The 19,106-nt window shown below is 36.4% G+C and overlaps 1 protein-coding gene across 1 annotated transcript in view; it reads left to right on the top strand.

The window, feature by feature from the left end:
* The window catches only part of MARCHF11 (membrane associated ring-CH-type finger 11), a 30,414-nt gene extending 11,895 nt beyond the window's left edge, over window positions 1–18,519 (top strand). Inside the window, exons 3-4 of the mRNA XM_072329471.1 lie at window positions 10,656–10,848; window positions 17,724–18,519. Coding sequence (XP_072185572.1) covers window positions 10,656–10,848; window positions 17,724–18,046 — 516 coding nt within the window. The 3' untranslated portion in view covers window positions 18,047–18,519. The remainder of the gene's footprint in view (window positions 1–10,655; window positions 10,849–17,723) is intronic.
* Window positions 18,520–19,106: the final 587 nt, after the last annotated feature.

Raw genomic sequence — 19,106 nt, 5'->3', positions numbered from 1 at the left:
TGATCTTTAAGGTCTTTTCCAACCTGAGCAATTCTATATTATGATTCTATTTTCCTGATTTTGTTTTCATACACTGGAACAGGCTGCCCAGGGAGGTGGTGGAGTCTCCTTCTCTGGAGATATTCAAGACCCGCCTGGACGCCTACCTGTGCAATGTGGTGTAGGGAGCCTGCTTTGGCAGGGGGGTTGGACTCGATGATCTCTAGAGGTCCCTTCCAACCCCTACAATTCTGTGATTCTGTGATTCTGTGATAATGGACATTAGGCCATAGCCAACATTCTCCACTTAGAAATGTACAGTAGATAAGAAGTTACTAACAGTCAGCCAGATTTGCATGAACCTCCCTAAAGAAGAATATTAGCTTCTCTCCCTACTAGATGTCTGAGACAGTTACCTCTTTCATTCTTTGAGCCATAAGATCTTATACTGTTTCACAACGGTATGCTGCATGTGATGCATGTTCCGTTAGCTCTGTCTTCACTTACCACTTTTAGGTGCTCTGCACTTCTGTAGTTTACAGTCATGATGTTTCTGAGAGACTAGTTCTTATAGTTCTCTTCTTATTAAAGCAGCAGTAGTTGAAATGGACCTATATAGTTATTGATATAATTGTGGTTTAGTTGAGTCTGAATGCCTTTTTCATTTAGACTTTATGGTTTTCTATGGCTATCACCCATGCCATAAAATAAACTCAGCTGAAGTTCCTGACCAGGGCAATGCCAGATTTCTATCTGGCATGCTTTCTTAATCAGTATTTGGAGGGATGAGTTGCTTACAAACTTCAGATATCAAGGGTCTTCTGAAGATCTGATTGCCTGCTTCTATCTGTTCCAGAGAGCTGAACAAGAGCGTTCTACATAGAACATTTTTCAAAGCATCTCAGGACATTTCAAAATTTTGATGTTGTCTCAGGCCTTCCTATAGGATCACCGGAGCACTTTTCAAAGAGCAACCTAATCAAATTTCATCTAGCCCTGTTGTTAATATTGTTAAGGACTGACATAAAACTGCTGATTTTAAGGTAGAGAAGCTGATGTGAAGAGAAGACCAACACCTTTGTCATATATGATTAGTGAATTTAAAGAGGGGACTACTGTCTAGAGAGACAACCAAAATGAATACAGAGACATACTTGAAAAATAATTTGCAGTAGTTCTAGCTAACTAACTAAAGAGTAAGTAGCTATTTGATACAAGTGTTTTCTTTGTGTACAGCATGTGCACATCCTTCTTTCTCTTAGGTGCTTCTTGATTTGAGAGAAAACAAGGGTATTTTTATGTCTGTATTTATTTATCCTGGAAGGGATGGTACATAGGTTATGTGTGAGTCATATAACCACTGTTAGGCCAAGAGCAATTTATAGTTTCAGGGCTTCCAAGCACAGCAGTATGAATTGGATATAACAGTTTTTATTATTATAACCATTGCTTCCTGTAGTGTTATGAATGCTGATGCGTAGTAAGCAAGAAAGTGGCCAGCCCAAACTATTAGAAAAAACTGATTGCTAATTCAAACAATAGTGCCTACCATCTTGTAGCCATGATCATGTAGTAATACCTGAAAAAACTAAGACAGTTGATTTTTAAAATGTTAATGCTTATTAAATTAGAATTAATAGTAATAATTATTGCTGTTAGTAATTGTAAAATGCATACATCATATTAATATGTATAATCAGTGATGTATTGTGCATCATTTTATATCATGTTTTAATTATTATACATTATACATAATATCTAAAACAAAAGTTATCATAATAAATGAATTTTTCTATTTGGCCAAATTTTCAAGCAGTATGCTGCATGCTGTATTAATGTGCATAGTCTGAAATCATCTAATTATGACTACATTGTCTTCAAGTGAAGATTTATTGCAAATGTAATTGATTACACAATCAATCTAATTGATTTGTCAATCTAGTAGATTAATCTCAAATTGAATTTTAAAGCAAGCTTTGCCAGATTTTGTGCAAGCCAGAACCTAGGATTGCCTTCTCTGTGATTACATGGTGGTTGATAATACAGTGACACATTTATTGTCCTACTTTTTAACCATTGCCCAAGACATACACATCTTGCTTAGGGATCAGGTGAGGCAACAACCTTAACTCTAAACTAAGTATGTTTCTTTCACCTTTCCCTCAAAATCTGAAGTGCCCTTGTTTTATATCTCACAAAGATATAGTAGTCTTCTCTCAAAGATTTTCTTAGGGTCACATGAAAATTTGGATACAATTCTATGAATTATTTTTGGTTATGACTGAAAGGCCAGATGGCTTGAGGCCAGTACTCACAGACAGATGCTTTCTTGTGAGGTACCCTTCACTACTGAAACACATCATTGCCATAAAGCAAAAGGAAGAAGACTGGATAGTGAATGTCCTTCAGATTCTGTACCTAACAGATGCTAAAGAGCTGGTTTGTGCCAAAATTATTGAAAAGGGCTTGATTATCAGCTGTCTATGTAGCTTCTGTAGGATGTAAAAGAATCCAGTGAAAACATATGAGAATGCACTACTTGGTATCTTGTGTTATGGACTTGGACAGACGAGAAGCAGGTGGTGGAAAGCAGTGCAACACTGGGTACTTGAAACACAATGATACTTCACGAGTTATTAATCATGCTTATCCAGTCAAATTTGTTTGGACACCTACATTTTTGTCTCTATCATGTAACCATCATTGTGTGTTGGGCCTAGATTGGAAAAATATATTGATACTTTGCATTTTAACTCTTACAGTACTTAAACGATATAGAAAATTCCTTGCAGTCATTTTCCAGTAAACTCAAAACTCTGAACTCTAAAATTCCCATTGTATATCATTCCTTCCACCTTCACATCATTTTTATGATTATTTTTCAGGAAAGACCATGGTCTCTTTGTCAGCATTCAGAACAGCTGAGGTAGACCAGTGTCAGAAACAGGTTTTGATGCTTTGTGTAGCGTTAAAATCATGTCCCCACTCAACCTTATAGAGGTGATATGAGTACAGGAATCAATTAGATTTGCTTTCTCTTCGGTTCAGCAAACATCTGTTTGTCTGGTATATATGAATTGGAAGTGTTCCAGTAAATGACTTTGAAGAGTCATTGCATATTCTGAATAATGTGTCAATATCTTATATCTTACATACCTCATGCATTTGAATAATCTGTCAGCATTTTACAAGGTGGATGTTTAAAATCTTGCTTTAACTCAGGTGAAGAATGGGTTTCAATGAAGGCCTTTCAAAAGGGAATGCATCAACCATTAGGATGTAGAATACTTTCAGGTTAAACCCTTTATCTTTCATCTTGTATGAGTAGTAAAAAATATTTCACTATTCATATTGTCAAAAAGACGGAGAAATAGGAGCTACCACTTTTGGAAAGTTCAGTTAGCAGATGAAACATGAGTTTCACTAAACGAACTGGAATTAATAGTTGAATACTTCAACATAGACAAGAAGGCACCAGGAAAAGCAGTCAAGAACAGATGACCCCTCTTTACACTGATAGGTGGTCAGGGCATTTTGCAGGTGAGGCTTGTTCCCTCCATGCTGAACAATATTTTTAACAGCTTTGGTGAGTGTACTAATATTTCAAGGAGTTCCATGGCCTTATACTCAGGCTCAGCTTTTTTCTTTTATACCTATTCAACCATCTTAGCTAAAATTTGCAATTAGTTCCTTTCTCTGAAGAGAAGGAAAACGCATCTCCAGAGTTTTTTTAAAACTATTGTTTTGTGTCCAAAGTGAAATAGATTTCCAGGATTTCTAGGCTTCTGGGCACTCAGAAATCCATAATGCATCCAATGTAAGTGCAGATGTTCTACTCTGCCAGGTACATGCAATAAGCCAACACTTCCAGGATCTATCAGCTAAATTCCATGTGTGCTGCACAGATGGAATATACCTCTGCAGTGAATGTTATGCTTTCAGAATGCCCAATGTATGAGGACTGCCTTCCAAGCAGACTGAGAAGTTATATGCAAGCTGAATTATCTATACTCTTGACCTATATGATTTATAAAAGAAAAGATAATTGCATTATGACTACAGGAACTCTGTCAATAATTCATCAGAATTGGTAAGCATTAAAGGTGAGCCACAATTTTTGTATCATCAATTTTTTTTTTCCTTTTCTTTCTGCCAGCAATTAACAAAGGCCTGCATGCTGTGCTCACAGAAATCTGCACGGCTGCCTGGAATGTGTTTTGTCTTTCACATTCCTGATACCACTGCTGAAACACATCATCCACTGCCTCCCCTTGCTTCATATGCACTTCCATATCACATGCCATTCTGTCAGACTTTGCTGCCATCTGTCACAAGGCAACAGCACGTAATGGATTATTGGTGGCTCTTCTGCCACACTACCAACATCTGCCTCTGACATTGTGGGTCAGTATGATAAAATAGGAGGCATTACTTTCAGAACAGCCCACATAAAAATATGGCCCAAAAGGGCATTTCAAATGTTTACATACATATACTCAATCTTATGCATTTTCTGTCCAAGTAGGTCAATAAGTTGACAATATCTGTGCATATTAAATCATGCAAAAAATAAAATAAAATAAAATAAAATAAAATAAAATGTTATGTGCATACTGCAAAACATATTAGAAAAATTATCTGATCATTTAGACTACTAACAATGAATAGTCATTTCAAAAATGATGTATTGGACCTAAATCATCGAGTTTTTTAACTTATTTAGGTTTTATACATGAACAGATTGCAGATCCTGTAATGCATAATGAATGTCTGTGTTTAAGAACTTGTTCCTGTCACAGCTACCTGTTCCTAGCAGCCAGAGAAAGTAGAAGATTCTATAAAAATCTTTTTGAAGTCATATAATTAATACATCTTCAGTTTAATCATACTATGTTATAATAGGTCACCATAAGGTTGGTTCACCACCAGCTATTAATTATTTTACATTAAATACATTTCCAGAATGATTAGAGGGAACAAGATTCTACCATCAGCTACCCTCACTCCTGTGATGGCAACTAAATAACCTGCCTCTAGGTGACAGAGAAGATAATTGGTGGCTGCCATGTCAAACTACCACATCAAAATTTAGCAGAGATTATGAGCATCTTCAGAGAATTTAGATGTCTTGTAGCAGACTAGTTGGTACATTATAGTTCAGTATTATATCTAATTTAACTTAATACCAACATGACAAGGTTGATGATGAACCAGTGTGCACACGTGTGACTTCTTACTGTGTTTTTAAATTAGGTACATTTTTGTGAAAACTCGGAATCTTTGTGGCATTGAATTCCAGATTAGTACATGAATTCAAAGAAAGTGAAGGGAGCTCATTGTTTATGATCATGTGCTTGAAAAACCCAACAGTGAGTCAAAAATTAAGAAAGTGGTAAAGGTACACATATTCAAAAGATAATGTTACCCTTTGCAAACATGGAATAGTCCGTGTGTGCCTTCACAGAATTACAGATTGGTTTGTGTTGGAAGGAATGTAAAGATCATTTATTATTTCCGAACCCTCTGCTATGGGATAGGACTTCTTCCACTAGACCATGTTGCTTAAAGCCTCATCCCACATGGCCTTAAACACCTCCAACTAAGTTTTCTGTGTCATCACCCATTGGTAGTACTATATGCAGGGGGATTACTCTCTGTCATCTAATCTGGGCAGCCATGAGGAATTTTCATATGTTCTTTATTAGGGATGTAAGAAAATCTTCAGTTTCACTGCAGACATTTTTCATATAAAGTATTTTGAGTCCAATTTCAGTCTCAGTGAGTGCTTTTAAGATCACTTTTCTGCCATGCATTTTATGACAATCAACAGGCTTTTATAAGGCACAATTAAAAAAAGCTAAGTTAATACTGATCTATCTTGAAGATGAGAAATAATTGAGTAATGTATCAATTTTTATGTTAGTATATAACATGCATGTTTCTTTATTAACTTTATTCTTTAGCAGTTAGCCCTTCAAAGTAGTATGTTTCTTTCAACTTCTGGAAGTCTCTGCCTGAAAAGAAATGAAATTATGCAGAATTTATCCTGATAGAGCACTTATGGGAACAGTGGTTCTGGGGTTAGAAACAGAACTATAGGGTGCATGAAATGTACCAAACTCCCAAATGATTAATGAAAGGAAAAGCAGTGGTAAATAAAATTACCAAAGCCGAATGTAATAAAGTGTCAGTAGAAGTGAAAGAGTAGGGAATTCTCAAGGGATGAAAAAGCAGTGCTGTATCAAAATCAGAAGCCTGGGTGTGGCATGGTACCTCATAACATTACTGATGTGATGGACAAGAATATGAAATGGGATCCTATTTCACAGAAATCTGGGATATTTCTATTTATTTATTTAATAATCTGTCAAGGAAAAATTATGATTATTTGTGTCAGATACACAATATTTAAAGTTTTCTTTTAATTTTGATTTTAAAGCAAAATGCCAGGTGGTATCAAAATATTTATTTCTTACGGTTATGTACTTTATAGAAGCTTATAATAGAAAGGCTGCATAGAACTTTTTCTGTTTTACTAAAATTTAACTAATAACTTAATGTTTATGGGGATGTATTGTCAGCAAATAGCAAAGGCAAATTAGGAAGTCATAATTTATAATCTTGAGCCATTAAGAGTTATATGAAGAAAAAGTGAAATAATGTTATGGAAACAATGGATTTAAATTATAACATACCAATAATGATATCTTTCAGTTTGAGATGTTAAATAAACCAGACTGCTAAATTCTAAACGCAGTTTCTTTATTGCTGTTTCTTTTACCACATTACTTTTGTGACCTCTTTATCAAAAACAGTTACTTTAAAAGTTGAAGTGAATAGGACACGTAGCAGGGCATGCAGTAAGGATTGTAAGAAGTCAAATAAGGTTTAAATGTCTTTGGTACTTAAACAGAAAAACTCTTCTATCCCTAAGCATTTATCTGAGTGTATTCTTACATTCTGTAACTACACTTTGCATGAGATTTCAGACAGTAGAAAGCATCGTGACTACCACTGCCGTTCCTCTTCATAAATCCTGTTATGAAATGCAGTGTAACCAAACAATACAGTCCCATGTAGTTCCTTCTCATTGCCTAATGGCTAATATTGTCTATGGCTAAGTAAAGAACTAAATCTTCGGAGCTTATTTACATATGAATAGTGCAATAACTACAGAATATCTTCTCTGTGTGAAAAATATGCCTGTCTCAGACCAACCTGCTTGCTCTTTATAATTCATACCCAAACACAATAATAACTAAGGGAAAAATGAAGCCATATATTTCCCAAGAGGCAATCTCAGACTAAGTTTCGGAAGCAAAATTGCTTGGGGGCAGCGGGCCAGGGAGAAGAAAGTTTCATTTCTGGTCAGTCAGACATCAGTATCATGCATGGGCTTCATGCCTTTTGTACTAAGGAAAGACACGCAGTAACAAAGGTCCTGAGTCTGATCATGTTAGACTTGAAAACCTACCTACCCTACTCTGTCAGTGTTATGCTGTTGGATTCTTCCAGCAGACAGCCTTGCACCAGAAGACAAGTTAGCAGTTTTGCGTAAAACTGTTTGAGCTTCTTGAGTGCCTTCCATATTACACGTACTGCCCTTCCTCCCCTGTCTACTGTGGGATCTTCTTGATTAGTTTAACTTACAAACTGTACTGAGAGGAAGATAACATATGTAAATTGCTTAGAAACTGCTGACCTTCATATTCAGGAAGGTGGAGGAGTATAGTTTCTTTTGTACAGAAGAAAGGCAGCAGACACCACAAAGGTCAAAGCAGCTGAGTAATAGTAAAGAACATCCAAATCCCTGTATGGGTTCCTGGTGGTTGTTCTTGTTTGTTTGTTTTTGTTTTAATTGCTCATTGATTTTTAAGGGCAAAAGAACTAGGAACCATGATCTGTGGAAGGCTTATGCATTTTCTCAGTAATTGAAGCGTCTCCCCTTCCTGGTTGGTAGCATAGTAGTATGTTGAATTTGTGGAATTATTAAATTTACAGAGGTTGAGAGATGATTGTTACTTACGTACATGACAGCCCGTTCATCTGATCTCAAGAGCAACAAAATGACTAGGGCACATTATTAAGAAGATGCCAGGGAGAGGCTGAGATAATCTCTATGTCTCTCAGGATTTTTAAAGGTCAAAGTTTTCTAGAAGGAAGTTTGGGGAAAGTCAACAGATGCCCTAGTGAGACCTTTACATGAGGAAAAAAAAATAAAGCGGAAGAAATGGCTGAGTCTGGTTATGAATGGGAGATGACAGGAATAGAGATTGCATGCCTGGCTATGCTAGAATAGAGGGTAAGCTTTATATCTAGACTGCACTCTATGTTACTTATCCTGAACGTTTGGACCTGCTTTTCCTTCTGCTCAGTGCTAGTTCTGAAGAATAATTAAGAATAACTGAAGTAAATAAATAAATAAATAAATATAGAATTCAAAGTAAGCTGAACTAAGCTTAGGGACTTGCACTGTGAAAGACCAGCTATTTATTTCAGTGATAGACCTTTTTTTCCCCCAGTTTATTGCTAGCTTCTTCCATGAATTTGATAGTTTAATACTTTATGACAGTTAATGCATAAAACTGAATTTTACTTCGTGTAAACATACTATGATTTCATGCATTCTGAACAAATATATTACAGGTCTGTCTTATACTGATAACGAAAGAAGATAGAAATACATAACCAACAGCATTTTTGACAGCTTTCTGCCAGGTCACACCGTGTAGCGTTAGCTTTGAAATGAAAAATAAAATAATTAATGTTGTTGAACACATTCCCACCAAGTCTAAAGAGAGCATTATGAATTTCAGCCCTGCCACTTAAGTCCTGTGTACAATATCTGAATCATGAGAATCTCATACCATTCTGTCATGCATCAATTGTAACAGATCTTCCATGACCCTGTAAAAAAAACTTTCCTAACAAAAGAAATGAGTATCCATGCTTGCTTTACTATTAAAAAACCAATTTATTTCTGAATACAAATAGCTCCATTCCAACCCCCAGATTTCAATGAAATGATTAGTATGGGTTTAATAAGTTAATCATAAAAGAACAGCATTTTTAGATACAAAATTCATAAATTGTATGGCTACCTTTTTGTACTGTTATACTCAGAAGGCTGAAACAAGAGGAGATAAGCAGGACCAGGTGTGCAAATTAGGCACCAGTCTAAAAAGTTAATGTAGAAAGCTGAAATGGAAGAAAAGGGGAGAGGATCTCATTGCTCATCTAGCAGTGGGACTTGATGGGAGAGCTTAAATTGTGGTTCAGACTGGATGTAAGAAAGAAGTTTTATGACCTGAGAGCAGTAAAGAAGCACACTAGATTGCTCAGAGAAGTTGAGCTGTCTCCATAATTGGAGATTTTCAAGCCTCTGAGCAATCTGGCCTGATCCCATCACTGACCCCATTTTAAGCAGAAGGTTGAACTAAAGACCTCTCACAGCCCCTTGCAACCTGAATTATTCTAGCATCTTACAATCATACAATACTGGCTACCCAACTGCTGTTAAAAAAGAATGCTTTTATAAACTGAGAAAAAACTATTACCAGATGGTTAAAGAAGTAAGAGAGCTGTTGGTTCAGTTGGTTCAGTAGAACCAACAGTTCAGTAGAACCAACAGTTCAGTAGAACCAGTTCTCCACCTGGTCCTTATTGCAACCCTGGAAGTGGGCAGATATTTTCAAAATTAGGAACAGAAATGACATCAATCAAAAGATTCAGCACCCATCTCTGGAGCAGATCATGGGGCTAGAGTGGGGAGCCTGCCAAACTAATTCAGGCAAATAATTGGCTACAATAGACCACATACATTAAGGGCAATATGTGATGATTTTTGTTGTTGTTACGTTGCGTTTTGCTTTTGTGATTTTTAATTTTAATAAAATTTTACTTCTATTCATATCTTTACAAAATTCAGTAAGTATATTCTTTATACTAAAATCATTATCTCACATACATAGGATCCAGCCTTCCTAAGAAAGGCAGACATAGGTAAAGTGCACTTGAAAGAGATGTGCCTGCTACCTATGCTCAGGGCTCTTCCCAAGTCTTCAGATTGCCACCATACTAAGCTATGGATGTCTCTTTGTACTGTTAGCACCGGTTTATGCACAGAACCCCATCTCCCTCGGCACGCCTGGAGACAGCCAGGAGCTTCTTTGATGAGCAGCAGGAAAATGGAAAATGGCTTTGGACTTGGAAGGGGATGGGATGGGAAGGAAAGGTGTCACTTTCAACTTGTTATACTAGAACAAAAACAGACGTAGACTGGCTTCCCAACTTTCTTTGTATTCTGTTAGCATACAAATACGAAAGGCTGAGTTCCATTCCTAAAGACTAATTTTTTTTATTTATTTTTATTTTTATTTTTTGCTTATGTATTCAAAATAGAAATAAACTAATAACTCTTCTGAAGTTCACAGCTAGATGGTGATGGTAGTGATGCTGGAGGAGATGGCGAAGCAACTGTTAGTTTCACTTTTAGCTAAAGTGAAATAGGTGAAAAGGTTCTATCAAATGTTAGTGTCAAAAATATTAGTAACATTTTATGAAGATATGTATACATTTTAAAGTAATTTCTGATTTTAGGAAAAAAAAAGTGGAGTTGAATGTACAATCACAGAAAAATAACATTTTTATCTTATACACCTTTGTTTCTCTTTTAGTGGCAAAGCATTACTATAACACTGGTTGAGAAAGTGCAGATGGTTGCTGTAATCCTAGGATCTCTGTTCTTAGTAGCAAGTGTGACTTGGCTTCTATGGTCAGCCTTCAGCCCCTATGCAGTATTGCAAAGAAAGGACAGCCTTTTTCAAACCTGCTATGGATTGTATGGTTTTATGGATCTAGTATGCATAGGTAAGCTCAAAAACTTAACTCAAAAACAGCACAGACTGTGGTTTAAGACTGTGACTATCTATTTTTCTAATTGGTCACTCTAATTAATCACTCCAGTTGTTCTTCGATTTATTCTCAGCTGATACCAATATTGCTATTTACAGTGTTACCAATACTGCAAAGAGAAAAGAACCAAAGAGGCTTTACTCTCGGACTGATCTAAGCACCTTAGTGATGAGAATAGGATCAGTTTCAAGTACTTGAAAATACAGACAGCTAGCAAATTTCAGAAATTCGGAGTGATAAATGTTGGTGTTATCCCAGTCTCATATATGGGAATTGTGAAGGGCAGTGCTGCATTCTGCTCAATAAGGCTCGAGGAAACTGTATGATTCCCAATATCAGTGCTTTTGCTCCAACCATAAAGCCATATTGTCTTTGATTGTCACCTCATTACTGTATCATAGAATCACAGAATGGCCTGGGTTGAAAAGGTCTACAATGATCATCTAGTTTCAACCTCCCTGCTATACGCAGGGTCACCAACCACCAGATCAGGCTGCCCAGAGCCGCATCTAAATGACTGATGGCCATTTCTGTTTGTTTTGTAAATTTTATGAGAAGCCCACTCTCGAATATTTTTGTGTAAATCTTCTCCAAGCAGTGAACACAACTGTAGTTTCAAACACTCTGGGCTGGTACTCAACTTTTAATGAAAAACAAACAAACAAACAAAAAACCTCAGCTTCATCACCAGCTACATCCTTGTTCTTGCTGAGCACTCAAAGGTTTTTGCTTTTATTAGTAAAAGATAACAAAACAAAACTCCAGGGTGTACACAAAAGGTGCTTCAGGCATTCTAAACTTTTCAGTTATATGGAATTCTATGGTTGGATTTTTGGGGTTTTTTTGGTTGTTTTTTTTTATTTTTTTTATTTTTTGTGTAAATTACAAAAGTATACTTTGATAGGTATTGGATAGTTGGAATAACCAGTTCTTTCTAACTATTTTCATTCCGTTTGATTTCTCTAGTTGTTAAAACCAACAGAGAATGTCTGTGGATGAGCCAAAATACTTCTGAATTTACCTACATAAATAAACCATTCGAAGACGTGTGTTCAGTAGACTGCTACATGCAGTTAGGTAGTTGCCCTTCAAGTCAACCCGGCTCAAGCCACCTCTGGACTGGAAGTTTGATATGCCTTAAATTACACAAATATATGTTTTACCGGCCTATCAGAGAAAATACATTAAAACCTTTATGTTGCTTGCCCCAAAACTGACTATCATTAAATGTATTTGTACCCTGTTTTTTTATAATGCTTAAATTCAGTTCACATATGACTTATCTGGAAATTCAGAAACAGAAGTTTGGTAATTGAAAAATTCTGATAACACAGTCATTCAGCCTACACAATCTACATGTAATTTCAAGTAATCTGCATTCTGTGAGCTTGTAATACCAGGAGTTCTTGTAACTTTTCCAAATATTTATTAATATATTCAATTCTATTCAAATTTATCATAAAATGAGGAATTTTAGATTGATAGTTTTAATTTAAATTCTTTGAATAAAAAGTTCTTTAACAGACAAATGTAATTATTATTTATGAGTCAAGTAAAAACACAGTACTGCCAATTATGCTAATGACCTCCCAAAGACATTAACATATGCTTTTTACCATTGCATATCATATATAATCTCTTATATCACAAAGCTTGTAATGCTTACAGACAGCTACTTCTTATTTAGTCTGTCCTCTGCTCTCATTTGTATCTAGTCATCCATGACATTTTCTCCATTTGAGCTTAGTCTTACAAGGGATTTGCAATTATACATATACTCCCACTAAAATCTCTGTTTATTTCACTCAAAATTGTGCATGCAGATGAGTTTCCCTGTGCAGCACCTATTCCAAGACAAGTGGATGAGTTTCTGTTGTTATGATCAAGATTTAGTCCAGCTCATTTGAGTAATGGAGTAATGCCTCCCTATACCTTTACACAAACAATGTTATTTTTTTGGCCATTTGTGCAGTTTAAGTAGTTGTACTTCTTGAAGTATTTTGTTGTTATCACATTTTAAAAGCAATTTTCCCCAACATAATGACATATTTACATGATGTCTTTTGATACCTGCACATACTTGGCCTTCTACCCCTCTTCTGCTTCCACCTTCTTTTGTAGATGTTGTTTTTTAGCAAGACACTATTTTGGTGGGTTTTTTTTTTTTACTTCCCATCCTCTCATTGGTCAGTACTTCTTCTCAGCCTCATGCTTTGTACTTAGTCTCCCACCTTATTTCAGCCTCATCTTATGCTAGGCCTCCATCCTTCTTCAGCCTTTCATTACCTTTCAGCTTTTATTCTTGTCTCTCACTCCTCTTCAGCCTCCAATTTTTCTCAGCCTGCACTCCTGCATCTTGTATTTTTTTTTTTTTTTCTGATTTTGCACTGCTTTAGTTTATTTTTCTTTTGCCTCCACCTCCTTTTTTATTCCATCAGTCCTTTTCAAATTCAGCCTTCTTCTCAGCCTTTACATCTTCCTCTGCTACCCATCCCTTCTTTTCCCCTCAACCTTTTTTAACCTGGACTCTTTAACCTTTTATGGTTTTCTCAGCCTCACATCCCTTTTCAGCCCCAAGCCCTACTGCAGCTTCTTCTTATTCTCAGACTCCTACTTTGTCAGAGCTCCCAAGCCTTCTCAGCCTCCACTTCTCAAAATCTACCAGTCTCTCAGCCTTCCACACAGTTTCTCTCTCCACTTTTCTCATGGGAGGATAATCCCATGTTGTTTCAGTCTCCACTTCTTCTCATGCTATTTTCTTAACCTCCCTGCAACTTTGGATTTTATTGAACCTCTCACCCCCTCTTTGTCTCCTACCACCTTTTTTTTTGCATCTTACCCTTTCTTTGGCCTCGGCTTTTTTCCAGCTTCCTTTTTCATTTTTATTTATTTATTTATTTTTGAGTCTCCCACCCCTTTTAAAAAGTTCCCACTTTATTTCAGCCTCTACTTTTCTTTAGTCTCCCATTCCTTTACAGTTTTGGTTTCCCGCCTGTTTTCAGCATTCACTCTTTCTCAAGCTCCGTGTTTTTCTAATGCCTGACAAAGCTTTTTTTTTTTTCAGCCTTCCCTCCTCTTTTGGTTTTCTACTATTGCTTTGGTATCTCACCCTTCTTTTATCCTCCCAACTCTTTTTTAAACCTCTTCATCGGACCTCCTACTCTTTTTTGTCTTCCTTCTTTTATTTCCCTCTAAGTTTACTTGCAGCCTTCTACTCCATTTTTTGACCTACAGTCATTTTTTTCAGCCTTTTACTTTCTCTCAGTCTTTCTTTTTTGTTGTTGTTCATCTGCTCTCTGTTTTGTTCTGCTGCTCCTTTTTGACCTTCCATTCCTTTTTCAGCCTCCGCTCCTTCTCAGACTGTTTTTCTTCGACCTTTCAATGAAATAGTCATCTTTCAAGCCCTCTTTCATGCCTTATTCTCTCCCATCATCGCAAATAACATCTATATGACTAATTCCCTTAGTTGTAAAACTGCACTGGCAGAGTTTTTTTTTTGTTTTTTTTTTAATAACTAACACATGTAGCAACACTTAGTATTTTTTCACTCAGAAACAGTTTTTCCACAATTCTATCTAACTCTAAATAGTTGAGAAATAGTTAAATTGCTCCTTTGAAGTGGATGTTTCACTTTAATGCTTTGCCAATTATTGGGGTTATTTTTTGTTGTTGTTTTGTTTTTTCTTGTTTTTTATTTTTGTGAATCTTGAGACTTTTGTCCAGTGGGTGAAGTTTGTTTTTAAAAAGTGTTTTAATTCCCCACTAAAAAAATGGTTAGACTTCTGGGATGACAATTCCTGAGTGATTATAAGAAAAATTAATGTGATATGTAAGACAACACAGGAGCCTAATGCCACATCTGAACAGCGATGTGTCTGTCCTTCTTGTAAAGACATTCAGTTTGAAAAAGCACAAGTGTTCTGTGGTTCAGGATATGAAAGCCTTTGGACAGAGCAAATGAAAGAATCTCACAGCACTTTACAATGAACCAACAAAAAATGATATCCTCATAATCCTATTGTCTGGCTCCCACCGCAGTCACTACATTTTAGAAATAAATCCTGAAGGTAAAGCCTTCTTAGAACCTTAGCACACTTTGCCAGGTCTCTCATTCCCAAAACTCTGTTCCTTGTAGATGTTACTTGGACAGAATGTTGGAACAGCTAACAGCACTGAAATCTAACACTGCTTCTTGGGATTGTCTAGGTCAAACAAAGTATTCTGCTGATCTGTAATTTTTTCTTCTAGGACTGTGCTATTATGTTCTCTGTGCTATTGAAACGATGGGGTTTCGAACAAGTTAGTATAAATCAGGGATTTATCCTTGCTTTTTCTTCTCTTGTATCCCCATTCATTGCCATGAACCTCATAAGAAAAAGGCTCAGTCAGTATCATGCAGTTTCATTTCAGGACTAACTAAACACTTGTATTCTGATCATCAGAACTTCTGTGTTACTGGAAAATCATATCCAGCATTTAAACCTTACCCAGATTTCCCCTTATTTATGGTCTCAGGACTTTTGGTGTAGAGAGGCATTTTATCTTTTTTCTGCCTGAAAGTTTCTTTCAAAAGAGACAGACTGTCTACTGGCATTCCTCTGCCTCTTCTGTACAGATCCTTCTGAATGCGCAGTTTTATCAGGTGGGAAATCAACCTTTTGAAGAGAAAAGTTAGAAAAGTGCTCCTTTTTTCCTTCAGCATTGGCAAATCAGTCAACGTTATTTCAAGCCTTGCAATATTTGATCCTTTGTTCCTTAGCTCTTTGAAAGCATATGTGAATAACAGCTTCCATTTTAAAGCAGGTTTATCTTTCGTACCACTGTTGAGAAAAATCTGAAAATATAATTTCACTAAATCCTGAAAGCTCAAAAATAGGAAAAAAATAGTTCCTTAATATAAAACAGTCCTGTGACTTTTCTGTCACAGTCCTGAGTGGATGCTTTTGACTCTCTAGGGTTACTTCACATACTTCATCAACCCTTCCTCGTTGCTTCCTACTGCATTCTAAAAATATGTTGTTTGGGCACCAGTGGAGAGCAGGCAGATGTCAGAAATCTTTAGACTGGGGTAAATTAGTTCTTTCAGTTTTATTTCATCACAGTCTTGTGAGAAATTGGATGGAAGAGTATTATGATCCAGGAACAGGTAGAGGGGAACTCCTATTACGCTCTTTTCATTCTGTAGGAAATGCATCCAGGAAAAAAAAACAAACAAAAAAACAGAAAAGAAAAGAAAAAGGAATTTTCATCACGGCAATAAAACCCTGATTTATTTAGTTTGTAGACTTTGTATGTGGTCAAAGATCATTTAGCCTGTATCAGATGCTTCAAGGAATTCTAGTTGACTTGAGAGGCTCAGAGGGCTACTACACCTGCTGTCATGTGTCCTGGAAGCAACCTTGCTTTTATCCATCTTTCAATGCAATGATATTTAGAAGTGTCTTTGAATATGTACTGTTATCTGAAAATCATTGCAATTGAATCAGAGGTTTGTTCTTCATATAAGTTCTTTTATCATACTTTCTGCTTGTGCCATCTCTCTTTGAATGATTCTTTTCTGGTATCACTTAACCTCCCCCTAAGAGACTTGGATGCTTAAATTAGAAGTTTGTTGTGTAGCAACAGGTAATACCTGATCTCTTTTGATAAACAAGTGTAGCCTGTGGTGCAACAGAGGCTAATACAGACTTTGATACGTATGGGAAAATTTTAAGCAAGTAACACATCAGACAACTAATATTTTGCAGCATTACTCAGAACCATGCAAACTTCCATGCCTGAGCAGAAGAAAAAACTAGTAAGGCTGAAACTCAATGAACCCCACAAGTAAATTCATATTTGAAACAATCATGCATGAAGAATGTGCATATAAGTATAAATAAATAAAAGTATATGCACACCTATGACAAATAATTTCATTTAAGTAAACAAATTTCTTGCAGTTACAAAAATCACAAGCCTACATGGAAGGCCAGAAGCAGATTGGTCTATTCAGAACTTCAGATGAACTGTATTTTCCATGAAAGGACCATCTAAAAGATTTCTGGGGTATCAGCAAGAAAGGTCGTGCTTTTGTCTGCTGAATTTTGGAGTAGAATGCCCATCACCCTTGCCATGCTCATCATAATTAATCATAAGATGTAATTTCTTCTTTCTCTACTGAAGCAAGAAAGGAAAGTCATTATTCTTAGAGCTGTTCCAATTTGCCTTAACTTTTCTGTGCTCCCAAGCTGAAATAAGATTGTAAAAACAGTACCATTTGTTTGTATTGAATTCAACAAAACACTGCTGAACAAATTTAAGATCACTATAGAAGGTCCAACTTAAAAGATCTACTTAAACTGTTGCAATTCTCAATAATTTATTAAGACTCGCTGTGAACAAGGATAACACCAGCATGAACAATCAATCTACAGGTCTGCTGGTAAAGTTGATTGATAGGGGTTTACTTAAGCACAAATACTTTTTCTTTCAGTTAGGCACGCTCAGATAATTCCAGTATTCATTATGTTGAGCTTCTGTTCTGAACAATTTTATTCCCTACTCAGGAGGACTGGGAAATTTGTGTAATTTTTGGACTTTGTTTAAATAAATGAAGGAAAAGTTTGAAATTGCAAAAAATATACAAGTGCAGCATTTATGTGCATGCTCCCTTTTCCCCAGTCTTGAACATATGAATATTACATCACACATGTTCAACTTATTGGACTTGTCAGCTGTAGTGGCTTGATTCATTACAATTTGGCATTATGAATTAGATCTGTATTTACTCTCAAGACGATACCCTGCGACATTTTGTACAAACTAATTTCTTCTTTTCTTAATTTCAGGTCTCATAGTACATGAAGGTGCACCTGTCTATCGAGTGTTTAAGAGATGGAGGGCTGTGAATCTACACTGGGATGTGTTAAATTACGATAAAGCTACAGATATAGAAGAGAGCAATCGAGGAGAATCCTCAGCAGGAAGGACATTGTGGTTACCACTGACTGCATTTAGAAACAGAAATTTAGTTCACCCAACACAGTTAACCTCACTAAGATTTCAGTGTGGCTACGTATTGTTACATCTCCTCAACCGCATGAGACCTCAGGAAGATTCATCAGAGGATAATGGCTCTGGGGAAGTAGTAATGAGAGTGACCTCAGTGTAAAGAATAAACTCACTGTGCTACACAGATAAGAATAACATGCCCTGATGTTACAGGGGTTTGGAATGTAGCTACAACAAATGGTAAAACCATTAACACTTGAAAAAAAAACAAACAAACACACACACACAAAAAAAAAACACAAAAAACCCCACATTTTTAAAAAAATTTAATGCTTTTTATACGATCAGCTAAATCACAAATACATTTTTCTGACAAAAACAACAACAAAAACACCACAACAAAAAAACCAACACCCAACCTCTTGCTTTTTATATAGTCTGGTTTATTAAATTTTTTGTCAATTTGTTACATAAGGTGTATACAATTATAGTTTAACTCTTAGGTCTTTGAATGCTGAAGAAAGTCATTTTTAAGTAAAAAAATATATTTAAATGTATTTTCTTAAACACTGGCTTTAACCCACTGTTATTATTTTTCCCACTTTCATGAGGATTAAACTGAACAGATTTCTTTCAAAAAGAAAAAAAAAAATGTTGACACAAGTCAAGTATTCTTTCTTTACTATGTCTTCATTTTTGTTGTCTGTAGCTCAGTTCGGGTTTGTGAAGGTGAGGGATATATTGTCACAGAATGCCAAAATCATAGGGGTTGGAAGGGACCTCCAGAGATCATCGAGTCCAACCGCCTTGCCAAATCAGGTTCCCTACACCATGTCACACAGGTAGGCGTCCAGGAGGGTTTTGAATATCTCCAGAGAAGGAGACTCCACCACCCCCTGGGCAGCCTGTTCCAGTGCTCTGTCGCCCTCACCGTAAAGAGCACATTCGTGCAGAACTTCCTATGCTCCAGTTTCTGCCCTTTTCCCCTTGTCCTGTCTCCACACACTGCTGAAAAGAGACTGGCCTCACCACTTTGCCCCCCACACCTTAGATATTTATAGACCTGGATCAGGTCTCCTCTCTCAGTCTTGTCAAGGCTAAACAGACCCAGTTCACTTAGCATTTCTTCATAGGGGAGATGCTCCAGTCCCTTCACCATCTTTGTGGCCCTCTGCTGGACTCTTTCCAAGAGATCCCTGTCTTTTTTGTACTGGGGAGCC

Source organism: Excalfactoria chinensis, chromosome 2 (genome assembly GCF_039878825.1).
Source record: "Excalfactoria chinensis isolate bCotChi1 chromosome 2, bCotChi1.hap2, whole genome shotgun sequence".
Taxonomy (NCBI): domain Eukaryota; kingdom Metazoa; phylum Chordata; class Aves; order Galliformes; family Phasianidae; genus Excalfactoria; species Excalfactoria chinensis.
The sequence above is the reverse complement of the archived record's forward strand: the minus strand, read 5'-3'. Positions and strand labels throughout refer to the sequence as shown.